General features: G+C 43.5%; 1 protein-coding gene across 4 annotated transcripts; it reads left to right on the forward strand.

Moving 5' to 3' along the window:
* The first annotated feature begins 1,404 nt into the window (after positions 1-1,404).
* hap1 (huntingtin associated protein 1) lies at positions 1,405-14,894 on the forward strand. 4 transcript variants are annotated; one of them, XM_076728163.1, is made up of 15 exons: positions 1,405-2,070; positions 5,954-6,030; positions 6,298-6,414; positions 6,855-6,949; positions 7,940-8,048; positions 8,135-8,213; positions 8,300-8,430; positions 8,637-8,711; positions 9,084-9,295; positions 10,944-11,162; positions 11,328-11,659; positions 11,766-11,954; positions 12,182-12,284; positions 12,579-12,637; positions 13,186-14,894. In XM_076728163.1, the coding sequence occupies exons 1-14, from the start codon at positions 1,875-1,877 to the stop codon at positions 12,616-12,618; spliced, it is 1,974 nt and encodes a 657-aa protein (XP_076584278.1). In that variant the 5' UTR covers positions 1,405-1,874; the 3' UTR covers positions 12,619-12,637; positions 13,186-14,894. The 4 variants fall into 4 exon arrangements, with proteins under 4 accessions (XP_076584278.1, XP_076584276.1, XP_076584279.1 ...); XM_076728161.1 differs by lacking the exon at positions 12,579-12,637 and having other exon boundaries at positions 1,620-2,070; XM_076728164.1 differs by lacking the exon at positions 12,182-12,284 and having other exon boundaries at positions 1,620-2,070.
* Positions 14,895-15,231: the final 337 nt, after the last annotated feature.

Genomic DNA, 15,231 nt, shown 5'->3' on the forward strand with positions numbered 1-15,231 from the left:
TTTTGAACACTTTTAAGCCATACCAAAAAAAAAAAAAAGAACATTAATGACATATAACAAGGAGTAGATGGGAAACACTCCTGCATCCACCCAGACGTGTGGTGCTGCAGAGGGAGCTCACTTGCCTGCTGAATTTCTGAACACTGCCTGCAGCATGTTGCACTCTTGTAATGGGGAGTTGGCAGACTGCAGGCAGGGCATGTCTGATCTTTAATAAATAATGTTGTTTATTAGATCAGAAATATGAGCACACTGTGATGTATTGCTGGATTTCTATAGACACGATGGGCCAAACCAGCGTGGCAAATGACCTGTCAGGGTGTTTCCTCAGGCACATGTTGGCCAGTGATATCGCGTACTGGTGGTATGGGGCTTGTTATATCCTCGCACTGAGTTATAGAAGTGGGTTGAGTTGAGATTTTACTAAAACTGTAAGTTTTTGCCTTTTTATCGATTCTTTTCAGTCATCCAGGTGATGTGTCTAGAGAGGCGCTGGACTGGAGTGTTGATTTTATTACTGGGACGTGACTCACAGACGAAGCCCTTGTCATGTCTTTGCTTGTCATTGTGGGCAAAGTACTTGACACATCACTTCCCTATAACCTATTTTCCCTCTCTATTTTTTGTTACGCTCTTACAGTACTGTCTTGTTAACCTCAACCAGTGGAACCATTCCGGTCAATGGCGACGTGATTTTATTCTGCAGGGACTAATAAACGCTTGCAAAGACAGAACACAGGAAGAAGCTGGAAGCTAACAGATGGTGAAAGTTGTGTCTTCATTGTCTCTTGCGTGAGGGTTTTGACCTGGAAAGAGTCCGTTTGTGTGTGAAAAATTAATGAGGAGATTAAAATTTGATTATTAGAAACCTGCTGTGTCTAGAGTAGCAACTGCAAGGGCATGGGATGGACAGAGACAAGACAGTGGATGTGGTGACCGGGTGTAGAGTGACTGTGGATCATCAGCGCAATGCAGTATGATGAAGGATTGACCGGTAATTCCTTTGTCCTGATGGGATCATAATTAGAATGAAATGATACAAGGTGAAGAGCTGTCTTTGTGGTACCCTAGTAAACATGTGAATTATTATTTCTTTATTCTAAATAATTCTGTTATTATTCATTATTCTCACAAGCATCAACTTACTCTTTAAGTATTGCACAAAATGAACCATTATTTCAGTATAGATGAATAGATGGCATAAAAATTGGGTATGTTTTCTGGTGGGTGACCCTCAGTAATCCCTGTTAAAACACATCATAAAATGTGTTCACTGTGTGGCTTCCATCAGACCCCTGTAAAGTGGGTGTGGCTCTGTCTGCACCAGTGTTACGCAGAGCCTTCTCTCTGCTGTTACGTATGTGTGCAGAACAAGAACAGCCACTGGAACCTACCATCTCCCTCGACTTCACGGGGGTGGGTGGGCTTAATGCAGCATCCTTTTCTACTGCATCAGCTCTCCCATCCTGGATTATTTTCTCAATTGCAGCCATATGATACTTATGTTTTTGTGCTTGGACGAGGTCAGTGTGATCAATATCAGCCTCTGTGGCTCACGGTTTAGAATTTTCTTCCTCCTTCACCCCTCCTCCTCTTCCTCCCCTCTTTTTCTACCCGGTAGTCCAACGTGGCCAGGTGAACGGAGGCAGGCATGACGACAGATGGCCCTTACAGGCTGAGGGATTATATATTAACAGCAAGCAGCTCAGATTCTCTTGTGCACACAAACACAGGTGTATACACCCTCTCGCCTAAGCTGGTGGATACTGTTCTCCCCGACACACACAGGCCAGCAAAATGATGGCAGAGGCACAACTCGTGTGCCACAGCACAGCGAACACACAGTAGAGCTGGAAGAGCGAGGGATTTAACCGATGGACAGAGAGATGGAGGACAGTTTTTCTCCGGTCACCATGGAGGTGTGGAGCTCCTCGGCATCTGAAGAGGAGGAAGAAGAGAAGAGCACTTCCAGCCTTGCTGATGAAGCAGTGGCGGAGGAGAAGAAATGCCACAACAGCAATAGCAATAATAACAACAGCAACGACAGCCTTTGCCGGGAGGTGACCCAAGGTGAGATAAGGCAGTGTGTGATGAGGCAGAGGATAGCAGGAGACATGCACTAGAGACTGATCAGAGATCTGCAGAGGCCATGCTTGAAGAGAAATTAGATTTAAGTCTCAAGTGCTGTAGTTGTGATCCTTCTGCCCTGCAAGTCAGATGTTGCTCTCGGTGTATTTTGTTGCACAACGTATTGGTTATCTAAGCGCTTTAATACTTTATAGTGCAGTGTGTGTTCTGCAGGGTGCAGTGATGTCACCGAGGGCACATCACGCAAACGATGGCTACCATTCACAAAATGCTTGTTTTTCCAGCTCTGGTGATAAGACTCCTTTAGTTCAACATGAAAGTGCCCTGAGACATGTAAAGTTTTGTAAATTATGTCCAGCTTGAATGTTCCCTCATAGTGCCTTGAAGGTCACGGAGCCTGTGAGTGTGTGTGTGTGTGTGTCTGCACATGCTGCAGCAGCACATTCGAGCTCTGTGCACAGTTTTCATCAGTGGCGTCATGAATTTGTGTTTTCTCTTGTGCTTTTGTTATTATATGGGGTGAGAGAATTAGGCAGTGGTATTTTAATGCTACAGTTTCCATGTTTGGGGATCTCTCTGCCGCTGACGTAGTTTGACTCTCAGAGGCGAACGGAGCTTTTGTAAACAGAGATAATTGAATTGTTTAAATGAGATTGAAGGAATGACCTGAATGCTCTTGTAACAAATGACTGCTGTTGAATGTTCCCAAACCCATTACTTTGTGGTCTGTGGTTCAGAACAAAGACTGCAGGTACAGTATATTCACTGTGCTGCTGCCCTAGTTTCAGTCCATGTTGTTACTTTTCCTGTAATGTTCCTGTTAGTCTTTTGATACATTTCAATGAATATGTGCCCAAAATAAGATAGTGTAGAGTAGTTAGTACTAGCACATTTTAATCTTGTTGCAGTATTTATCAAATAGATGTATCCGTTTATAACTAAGAAAACGCTCGTACAGCTTAGGTTTAAAAAGGTGATCTTGTGCTTAAACAGAGCGGTTAATGTGAGCGGGGATTCTCCTCTATGCCTCCTCTGTGCGGGCCGGTCTTTGTCTAAGTGGGCATGTGGCTGGCACCCGCACTAACACTGCGACATGGGCACCCCTCCAGAAAAAAAACAGGACACAAATTTTTGGCCTCTCTGTTATGCAATAAGATAAATAAATTGGATGCCTTTTTCAGTGCACATGTACAGTTGTTTTGCTCAGATGTGTGGTTGCCTGTGCTGTGTATTGTGTTGATATGTCTGTACTGCATCTTTAGGCTAAAATCCATTGGTGATGAGAAAAAAATGTCCAGACAGATTTATAGTGTGAAGCTCTGTGAGACAAAATTTAGCTCCCACCTATCCTGTCAAGTCTGCACCTTCAGGATAATGGAGATCAATAGGGGATCAATATGGATGTTATCCTTGGAGCTGATCCCTGTCTGTCTGATCCCCACAACACAACACACGTCAGAAGTATTCCAAAGTGAGCCAGGTTCATCCATTGGTACAGTATTAGGCCAGCAGTTCAGGGTTCAGCTGCCTGGATTTAGCTCACCCCAAACCCTAAAACCTCTAGCTGGCACAGCGGCGTCGCTTTCCTTGATCTGCTCTCTGCTCGGGCAGTGAGGTCAAGAGGAAATGGATCAGGTTTTTCAGCTTAGATGTACGGTTTAGGTGCTCACTGAAGGATGAATTCATTCAAGTGCAAATAAGCCACCCAAAATACTACAATTTCCAAAGTAACACACTGCTTAATTAACTAAGAATTACAACAGCATGTTCCTCGTGAATAATAGAACAGCAGTCGTCCTTTACTGTGATATTCATCTTTGCTGTGAACTGGATTCTTTTGGATCTGTACACAAACAGTATCTGAAACCTGCTGACAGTCCTGCTGCTGACTTTGCTTTGATCATAAGTGCTGCAATCCTCTTTAAGTACAACAGGATTTAAGGAAGTTGAGCTACTATCTGATTAACCTTTGTTAATTTACAGAATGCATTTTGATAATTGCACAGTTAGACCTTTAGTAGTCAAGAGGACTGCTACATGAATGTGTGATTCAGTCTGCAGGAGGTTGAATATGATGGGATCTTCATCAGCAGATGGAGTTTGCTCAGGAGTGAAGGAATGTAGATGTTCAGAAGTCCATTTTTCTGAGCACTTAGAGGACCTCTCATCCACTCTGACTTTAAAATGATCATTTAAAATTTCAGATTTGATTTGATCTCAGTTGGTTTTTCTGATCTCAGATAATTTAATGATTCAGTGTTTAAGTTGATTTGCCCTGCTGTCGCGTCAGCAGACCTGTTAGATGATCCACGCTGAGCTCTGAAATTAAATTGAGAGTTTCCCACATCATTTGTCACTTTTGTCATCTTGCTGTCCCAGACTGAGCTTTTACAGGAGCGACCGTGTCACATGATGCCCTTTACTGTTTGCTGCTCTGCTCACACTTTTCTGGCAAAAATGTGTTCAAATGTTTTCACTATCACTCTTCTGTTGTGTGTTACTCTTTATTCAGTGTCATGAAGATGGAAACATGACCGCTACCTTACAGTAAATCACCTCACAGTGCTATGGATGTGATTTAATGTTTTAAAATTCATGGGCAGCTGTGGGATAGTTTACAGTGCACTAGTTCAGCCCAAGGTTAGGTTCTTTCCATTAGGCTGATTAGACACTGATACAGCGACCCAATCACTGTGTTTCCAGGCCAAATTTAAGGACCTCAATCTAATTACTTTGCTGTATGGCAACTTCCCATCTCTTAAATCCAGCTAAGCTTTCTACCAAAGTAAGATTACACAACAGATTTTGGTTTAGAGGTATGCTGCGTCTTTCAGAATCGCGTGATGGATCTCAAGTCAGTGAGTTCTGCTCCTAAAGCTTTAAACCTACAATTATTATTTATAACTTAACATCCTTCATAGATGAATAATCTTTGTTTTGTGTTTGTCTGAAGAATTTTGGGTGATTAACAAATCACAGACGATGCTTATAGTTCAGTGTTTGGCTCACACACAGTTCATAAATGGCTCCAATTGTTGTGTCAATACGAGGCTCATCTGAAGTGAGAAAATGACTCATTGACCTTCCACACGCCTTAACCTTACTGACTCTGAAGTGGACACAAACAAACTATTCTCCAGGATGTAAACAAAGCTGCAGGTCAGCAGCCAGTCACTGTTATCCCTTCCATGTTGTCCATGTCCTGCTGGTGCGAACACCTCGTCCGTTCGGCCCTGGCAGTCTCTCCCGTCCAGCTATATTGGTGTCCAGGAGAACGAGGTCTTTATTGGCGTCTTATCTGGCTAAAAAGGCTCAAGCTAAGAGGATCAGTATCTGGCTGACCACATGGAGATAAACTTAAAGCAGAAACAACATCTATTCAAGGCGCTCATTCATACAAAGAATACTGTGTGTTACTGCAGGTGAATGTCAAATATTAAGTATGTAACAAGGCCATGTTTGTGTGGGCAGTCTGTAAATATTTATAATCCGTAATTCATTTTTGTCAGAGCGGCGCATCCAGAAACGCAACAGACAACCAGAAACTGTTAACTGAAAATCAACCGGACAGGTGACTTGATGCCATGTTGTAAAATTGCCATAGCCACGTTCTGTGAAATGGTAAAACTGTGCAGAAACAGCAATATCACCTTAATAAATAAATTCAGAGTTAAAAAAGTTTAAATAAAAACTGTGCTCCTCTACTCTGGCCTGTTCAGGAGCTGGTTGAAAAGTAGAAATACTTTATTTATGTTCATCTCATGGTAAACGGTCAGCAGGCCTGTGTTGTTTCAGTGTCGTCTGTGTGCGTTTTGCAGTTCTGTGTCTTCCTCCATTCAATAAATCCCTCTCCCTCCTCCCTCAGTGCTGTGCTCAGACCGAGTGGGCCAGGTCACCAAGACGTATCATGACATCAAGGCAGTCACCCACCTGCTGGAGGAGGTAAGAGAGAGACACACAGCTGATGGCTGGGATTAGAGGGGATTAAATTATCTGCCTCACTGACCATCGCTGTTTGTCACCCTTTTCAGCACTCAGGTTTCCGTCTGTGATCACATGAAAGTCAATTAGATTTGGTTTAAAAAACATAACTGCAGTTGTGATTTCCTCATTAAAACGGTGATTGTGTACCTGCCAAAAATATGAATGTGCTATGTTGTTATGCATTGTTCAGTAAGATAAATGTAATGTTTACTGATCACTTTGCAGAAAGAGCGAGATCTGGAATTAGCAGCGCGCATCGGTCAGTCCCTCCTGAAGCAGAACCAAGAGCTGACGACACGCAATGAAATGCTGGATGAACAGCTTGAAATTGCAAAGGAAGAGGTATTAAGATAACCTAAGCTAATGATTGTCTTCATTGTCGATTAGTCTGTTGATTATTTTCTTGATTAACCATTCGTCTGGTCTATAAAATGTTAGAGAACGGTGAAAAAGGTTGATCAGCCTTTCCCAGATCCCAAGATGACACAACCCAAGGACATTCAGTTTACTGTCATAGAGGAGAGAAGAAATATTCACTTTTAAGAAGCATGAATCAGAAAATTTAGACTTTATTTTCTTAAAAAATCACTCAAACCGATCAATTGATTATCAGAGTAGTTTCCAGTGAATTTAACAGTTGACCATTAACCAGTTAGTCGTTGCAGCTCTACTCATGATACACACTGCAGTTGTACCTAAAAACATGATCTGAGTTGTGTTATGATGTGATGCTGAGTCAGTCCGCTGAGTTCAAGTGATGTTATCTCACTGGATTTTTCTAGATCGCTCAACTTCGTCACGAGCTGTCGATGCGAGACGACCTCCTTCAGTTCTATGCGAGCACTGAAGAGATCGAGAACGCTGAATCGCAGTCGCCGTGAGTTTACACACACATACACAAACATGTTTGTCTTCCTCAGTTGTGGGACACTAAATACACTAACATCCACTCAGGGGACATTTAAGATTAAGATAAGATAAAATGCCGGGGAAATTAAGTAGTTACAGAGAACAGGAATAAAAGCCATAACGTACTACTTGCTTGGCCCCTAACCTTAAAGGTACCGGGTGTAAGAATTGGTCGCCTGTCGAAGGTCACTCCAAACAAACAGAGGGCAGCATATCACTTTGACTAACAAAGCAAACAGAGGTTGTGAATCGCCTCTTGAAGTACTGACTGATATTACGAGACAGAACGGGCTGCGGTTAGCTACACAGATAGAATACATAGATGTTTAGGAGTGACACCAATGGGAACATTTAGCTTCCCAAAAAACGTATCAAAGTCTGGGTTTGTAACTTTGTCCATATCGAGATCCTTCAAAATAAACAGGAATCGCTGTAATTCATGCTCCTAATTCCTTGAGCAGTAACCACATTTAAACAGAAAATACACCTAATTTCCCATTCAAAACATACAGAGCAACCTCTGACTGTACCTTCAGTAAACAGTGTTGCACATTTTTGATGATGATGATGTCAGAAATAGACAGAAACCAATGATTTGTGCTGCAGTCTAACACAAATTCTGTCACAAAACAATTTCTTCTCTAGTTATTCAGTGATATAAAAGGGATTGCTAAATGTCTCAGTGCACGGAGTCTGTGTGCCAGTAAATGTCACAACGTCTCCACTAATCCTCAAAGTTTCCAGCAAAGCTTTGTGCTAAACTCTTTCCCCTCAGCAGTTAATGATTGTCTTGAGTCATCAATGCTCTGTTTGAATTTCTTTTCTTTGCAGCAGCTTATTTAACCGTGTTAAAGTGCATTTTCACCACTCCCTCAGTTCACGAATGACTGCATGAAGTTTGTTTCTGCTTGGATGAGTAAATGTATAATACAGACGAGTGCTTCTTTTCTTGTTGCAGAATAAAAAGGAATGAATCATGCAGTTCTCTCAGCAACTTCGTCCACTATGACTTCCTGCAGCAGAAACTGAAGGGTTTAGAGGATGAGAACCGTAAACTGCGATTAGAGGTATGCTACACTGCAAAGTTTACTAGCAGTGTCAATTACTAGAACTTTAAAAGTATGACATTGTGTCACTGATGTTATTTCCGCAGGCCAACGAGCTCACAACAGAGACGACCAACTACGAGGAGCAAGAACAGGAGCTGATGATGGTGTGTGTGGAAGAACTGTGTAAGTGTTACGGTCTTGTTTCATGATGTGAAAATAAGGCGCTGACCATCAGTTACAGGTGTATTGACGGGACCTGTGTGTGTCAGCCTCTGTCAATAAGCAGGTGGTGGACCTGTCAGAGGAGCTAGCGAGGAAGGTGGAGGACTCTCTCCGACAGCAGGAGGAGATCAGCTCGCTGCTCGCTCAGATTGTGGACCTGCAGGCTCGTTGCAAAGGGGTGAGAGAAAAACACACACAAGTTCTCCAGTCAAGGTGCCCTCAAGGAGCTTATATAAAGCCGTTCTTGACTTTATCAGTCATACTCGTTATGTAATAGATCACTTTGAATACTTATCTTTGCTGTTAAATGTCAACATGTTCTCCACGAATGGACTTATGTCACATCAGAGTAAAACTCTTCTGATTTTCTCTCTGTCCCTCTAGCTCACCAATGAGAACGAGGAGCTGAACCAAAACCTGAGTGCCTCCCGTGAGAGCCAGCTCAAACTGAAGTCAGAGGCAAGACAAAATAAACTCGCTTAGAGTTGGCGCAGGATCCTCTCACATTCTTTCTAAAGCTCTGTTTTGTTTTCTTTGTTTTCTTTTCCAAATGGCTGCAATGAGACTATGGACACCTGAAGCATGCCTTTGTGTCGCTTTGCAAAGCCAGCCTTCTGTCACTGACTGTGGCTAATAAATTATTTGATGCCAAAGCAGAAACATAAATAAAACGCGAAGATGCTTAAATGCTTCTAACCCTAACCCTCTTATCAACCTTATGATAAGAGGGTTAGGCTTGGAGAAAGTCAAGACAGGGTTGTCTGTCGTTAGGCCTCCACCAGTGTGTACCTGTGTGTGCCATTTTTAAAATTTGTGTCCCCCTGTCTGCAGCTCCAGGACATTCGAGACAAGTACTCAGAGTGTGAGGACATGCTCCGCGAGGCCCGAGAGGACATCAAGAACTTGCGGAATAAGAGCCTCCCCAACAGCACGGTGCAGCGGTACACTGCGCTGGCCTCTGTCCTCCCCATGGACTCACTGGCGGCTGAGATAGAGGGCACCTTCCGAAAAGGCCTCGACACCCCGGCTCCCTCAGAGTACAAGTGAGTCTGTGATTGTGTGTGTGCTCTCATATGTAGAAGGCTTTGCCTGAATGCCTCTTAACCAAGTCATCAAGGGTTATTTGATGCTAAAGTAGTTCACTGGTACCTTCCTTTAGTGTGCATTATACTAAGACATGACCCTCCAGAGTCTCATTTCTACTCAAAATCTGCCTTTGTAGTGTCTGAACATACACCGTCTACAAGGGCAGATTTCAAGTGTTTCACATGAGGGAGCTCGACATCATCATGGATCAAGAAGAAGGCAGTGTATATTGTCGGATTTTGGTCAAATATCATACTGAGCATCCTGCAGGACTGGTTTGAGGAGTTTCCATAGGTGTTTTTAAACTTTCTTCTCCACTGAGAAATCGTTTGTTGGCGTCTGATGTAACTGGAAGAAATCCAAATGACTACTACTGCTGCTGTCTGCATAGGAGAACAGTCATCGGATAAATATTTGGCTTGACTTGACTCAAGTTGATCCAACCCAACTGACTGAGAAAATAACATAGTCTAATCGATTATTGTTTGAACTAACATTACGCAACTCGTGAGACAGCAGATCAACATCTGTGCTGCTCAGATGTGTTGTTTATGATTTGTGGGTTTTCAAAAGTGTATATTATATATTATATATATTATTGAAAAAAGTGGGGGTAAGGTACATAAAGTAACATACATTTATCACAGCTCAGTGTTTTTTTAATAAAGCAATAAATATTTATATGTTTATATATCAAAGAGCATAGCCAGAGGCCTATAATAAGACACACACATCATCTGTCAAATCATTTCCATTCACTGATCAGGCTTTAGCAACATCTGAATTAAAATATGATGACAGTTTTGGAGTTTTTTTTATTTATGTTGCCAGGCAACACCCAAGATCTACAGTGTTTTTACTCAGACTGAAATAGAACTTATCTGCTACACAAAGGTGACTTTTTCCTCCAGAGCACACCTGATGGCAGCTCCAGTGATCCAAAACACATCAAGCTGTCCTCATTTAAAGTCACATGAGGAGTTGGAGTACATTGTAATACATCCCTGGAGGGTGGGTGGACATGTGAACTTTGCTCATGTGTCTTAGTGACCAGTGTGTAGGATTTAGTGGCATCTAGTGGTGAGGTTGCAGATTGCATCTAACTGAATACCCCTCGCTTCACCCCTCCCTTCCGATCATGGAGGAAAACCTACAGCGGCCACTAAAAACACGAAAGGCTCACTCCAGAGTTTGATTTGTCCATTCTGGGCTACTCTACAAATGTGGTGGTGCAACATGGCAGACGCTGTGGAAGAGGACCCCTTCCCTCTGCAGATATCAAGAACTCATACTAAGCTAACAAAATGATTCTTATTTTCAGGTGATTTTACACCAATGATGAAAATATACTTCTGAATGTTATACTCCATTTCTGCCAATAGATCCACATAAACCTTACACACTAGTCCTTTAAGATAATCCTAATATGGATTCAACTTCCACCCACTATGTCTTTCAGTTTGAGGGGGACCTGAAAGGTTATGACACCCCTGTATAGGACAACAGTTAGCATCCCTTCTTCCATTACCACATTTTACAAACAGGGCCTACAATCAACTTCAGTAATGTTTTCCTTGCCTCTCATTCCGTGTTTCCCCCTGGCAGGAACCACCCATGGCGTGTGTTTGAAACCGTCAAGGTGGTGAACAAAGCTGTGCGGCTGCGGTCTCGGTGCCACTCCCCAGGACTGCCTGGCTCCAGTCCGGTGTCCACCTGCTCCAGTTGTACCAGCACCCCCCGGACCAGCTACTACGGCTCAGATAATGCCAGCCTTACTCTGGAGGACAAGCCCAGCTCCAACAATGCTCAGAAAGAAGACAACAGGTGTGTTTGAGTGTGAAATTCCAGATCTATTTTTGATCATTTTATACACACATTTGGTATTTTAGCAAAACTTGATTTGAAGTCAAATGTCTTTCTAATGATTAACCCACTTTAAGGTCCACGGTGCTGAAGCAGTTAAAACATTATCACGTGTATTGACCACAGGGGGCCAAAGCGTCTGGGCCAGCCAGGCACACCAGGAGGCCAGGACCTGGAAGCCGCCTTGCGCAGCCTGTCAGCCCGGCAGCAGAACCACTCTTCTGAGCGACCGTTCTTTGAAGTGGAGCGTGAGCGTAAGCTACATGCCTTGGCAGCAAACTGCGAGGAGGGCGAGGGCTCCAGTGGCTTCCTGACACCAAATGAGAGCCTGGCCTCCAGCCCAGCAGCATCAACAGGCACCAATTACTCCAATGGCAGCTCACGGCACTCCTGCGGCTCATCAGGAGGGTCTAGGTCCTACCTGCCAGACCGCCTGCAGATCGTCAAACCTCTGGAAGGTAAAGAGTGACTACACAGCTGACTAAGAATGATAAATTGTAGTTATTTCCGACAGCATAGATAACATGTAAGCGCATCACAACACCCTCTGACTCTCATCGTCAGGCTCGGTGACTCTGCACCAGTGGCAGCAGTTGGCCAAACCAAACCTGGGAGGCATCCTGCATCCACGTCCGGGCGTCCTGACTAAAGACTTCAGGGAGCTCGAGGTGGACATACAGCACGTCTACAGTCTGAACGACCTGGAGGAGGATGAACCCGACCTGTCGCACCTCTCCGGAGCACATGGCATGGGTAGGACACGTGTAAACACACTGAGCGCATAGCCTTGTCACGCCTATTCATGTCATTAAATACCCTCTAAAATCCATGTTTCCGGCTTTCTCTCCTCTGTATTCAGTTTTGTTTTGCCTGTGTTCTATTCATTGTGTAACTTAACTTTAGTTTCCAGCTTAATTCATTCAGTGTAGTTTTCTTCATGTGTAGTTTAACATGCCTTTTCTCCTTCCATGACCTCACAGTCTCTCCATCCGGTCCCAACCTCCCTCAGACCTCTCCCACACATACCATCACCACCTGCAAAGTCCTCCAACCCTCCCTTCCCATCCCCTCCTTCTCCACTAGGTAAGAATATGGATATTATTGACATTCAGTACCAGTGGCTTTGTTTTTGAGCATGTTATGTTGTCCTTGTCTATTTTTCACCGGATTATAAAGTTAAAGTTGAGCTTGACCTTGATTTTGTTGTGTTGGACGTGAGTTACCACAAAACTCTGAGAAAGAGACTCCTGAAAAACAGTTTTCTATGTTCATTAATCCACAACTTCATTTTTATTTTCAGTGTCAGTGAATATTCCAGTTTTCCACTCTTTCATTCTGCTTTTTCTCCCTCTAAACTTCTGCTCCGTACTTCCTCAGTGGCAGAAAACGTCTTTCGAGGCTCTTTCTTCAACTCTAAAAGGGGGCCTCAGGGCAAAGTAAGAGCCGAGGGTCATGGACACAACATGAATGCCTGATTTCAACATGACAGATGCACAGCACCGTGTTTGCTTCATGTTTTGCTTAATCATTTAAGAAGCCTCCTCTGCCTGAGTTTCTCTGTGTAAAGTCAGCGGCTGAGATGTAACACATTTGCTGTGACCTAACTGAAATGCTGTTGAACCGTCCTTCTGTGAAATACACACCCTTCCTCTGCTGCTAACACTTATAGCTGCTTAGCAATTACATCTGACCTAACTTGTTTTTTCCTGGCTTGTTACACTATATTTTAATGTCTCTTGACCTTTTTCAGGTTTTCACCTCAGCAAACCACCAGATCCTGTTTCATCTCTGCCGCCACACTAACATGTTTATCCATCTTACAGCATTGATAGACACTAACAACAACTGAACCGGCTGAAACATTGTCTTGTTTTTCATTATTTATGTATGAGTTTGCATGTTTGTGCAACAAGAAGCCGCTTCGTTTTCTTGTCCACTGTGTTTGATTTTTGTTTTTAATTATTTTTTTCTTTCCTGTTGGCAGCCTTCACTCTCTCAGCCTGCCATCTTGTCGGAACTGTGAGCTCGTGAGCACTTCACCGCCATCCTACGAGCAACACTTTGGCCTCGGAGGCCAGACCACCACCACCACAAAAGTAACCACGTCATCACTGGGACTCCTGCAGCTGCTGCAAGAGCGTGGCATCTCAGCCTCTCCTTATCCCCACCACCACCAGCACGACAGCCAGTGTACAAAACCTTCACAATCCACAGCGAAAGACAAAGGTGGAGGCTCATCACCGGACAAAGAGGGAAGGAAGAACATTTTCAGTTTGAACTTGGTGAAGAAGCTTCACAGTCTGGGGCTGCACAGAGTGGTAGCTTGGGGGATGACGGGCCACAATGAAGCGGAGAGAGAGAAGCAGTCGGGCGTCCTCTGAAAGTTTGACGAGGGCTGTTCACCACTGAGCTCCTCCCTCATTCACCATAGTGACTTTGCATCCAGCCATGTGATTCCCACCGAGCAGGTCAGGGCACCACAGCTCTGAGGTCTTGAAAACAAAAGCCACAGAATGTGCAAGAGCCATACTTTAAGTTGTCTGTCGTGTACAGTAATATTCTTTTCTATGAATATGTGTACAGTAGTTATAGTGTGTGTATGTGTGTGTGTATGTGTGTGTCTGTGTGTATGTGTGCACATGTGCGCATGTGTGTGACATTTCATCTCAGGACAATCACCTGATCACCTGACCACCAGTCTGTTTGACCGCACCCTGCAGAAATGGCTTCTTTTTACACTGAAAAAGGATCACCATGAAGAAAAACATATTTTTATACTGTGTTTCGTGCTCGTCATTTTACACATTTTCCCCGCCGTTGGTTTTAAAGAACCTCGCCACCTGTCGTTTCTTTTAGTTTCCAAAGTAGATCATCACTGACAGTATGTGTATATAATGACGTTGTCATCTGGGAGATGTGCAGTAAATTATTGTTAGTTGAAACCACAAACCAAACCAATGCTGTCACACTGAAGAAAGTTCAAATGCACTAAGATACACTTTGGTTTTCCTGCTTATTAGCTGCTACACTGACAAAAGCATGTTGTACATAAGACACTGAATGAAACACTTGAGAACTTGATGAAGAAGCATTGCGATGACATCCGCCCCAAAGCGGGACATAAGACACATTGACTGAACTGAAAAATGTTGATAATGTTTATATCACTTAGCTGTCTGTCTGACAGTTCCTCACCTGCTTCCACATGGTACATGTTGTCATGGCTGCATACAGTGCCGCATCACCTGTTGGCTGTTTCTGACCTTGTGGACTTTATCCTGAGCCAAAACCTCTCACCAAAACCAGTGTGTTGTGTTTCATGTCATCAGGAATTTTGAACTTGCTGGAATGAAATCAATGTTTTGGCGGCATTCAAAGTGAATTCTCCCATGATGTCAAGGGGAATCCTTATTTAAAGAGAGGCAGAAGAGCGGTCATAATTATTTAAACAGCGTTTTTCTTTGAAATCTTTCTGAGCAATCAGCCGTAGCAAAAAGGCATAGGATACTGTGGATTCAAAAGGGAAGAAATCATCAGCACAGGTTGTGATAATTTGTGTTGAGACTTAAATCAACCAAACCACTGTTTCTCTGCACTGCTGTATGCTCTGCTCTGTGTTAGCATCACAGCTCTATATGTCAGCGTGTGTATGAATTTCACCACCTGTGAATAAAACTTTGCATTTCCATCCAGGACAGTTTGACATGTCTCCCTTATTCCCCCGTGACAGCGATGAACGAGCGTCTGACTCTTGTGATAATTCTGCAAATTAGTTTATTTATAAAGTTGCAGGGGAACTAAAACATTGACTTTATATAAAATCTGAACAAAAAGCCACAAGTCTGTGCTCTCGGGTCGCTGCCGGCTCTGTTGTCTCTCACTCTGCGTCCCGGCGTCCAAAGTCTACCCAGCCCTGGTAGTCCCGATCTGACAGGCACTCCGAGTTCATCATCTCTGTGAACAAACCAGTCCTACATGAACCACACACAAGGGTTCATTAAACAGATCTGAGCATCTGCCTGGATCTCTG

This window comes from Chaetodon auriga, chromosome 4, assembly GCF_051107435.1.
Source record: "Chaetodon auriga isolate fChaAug3 chromosome 4, fChaAug3.hap1, whole genome shotgun sequence".
In the NCBI taxonomy this organism is placed as follows: Eukaryota; Metazoa; Chordata; class Actinopteri; order Chaetodontiformes; family Chaetodontidae; genus Chaetodon; species Chaetodon auriga.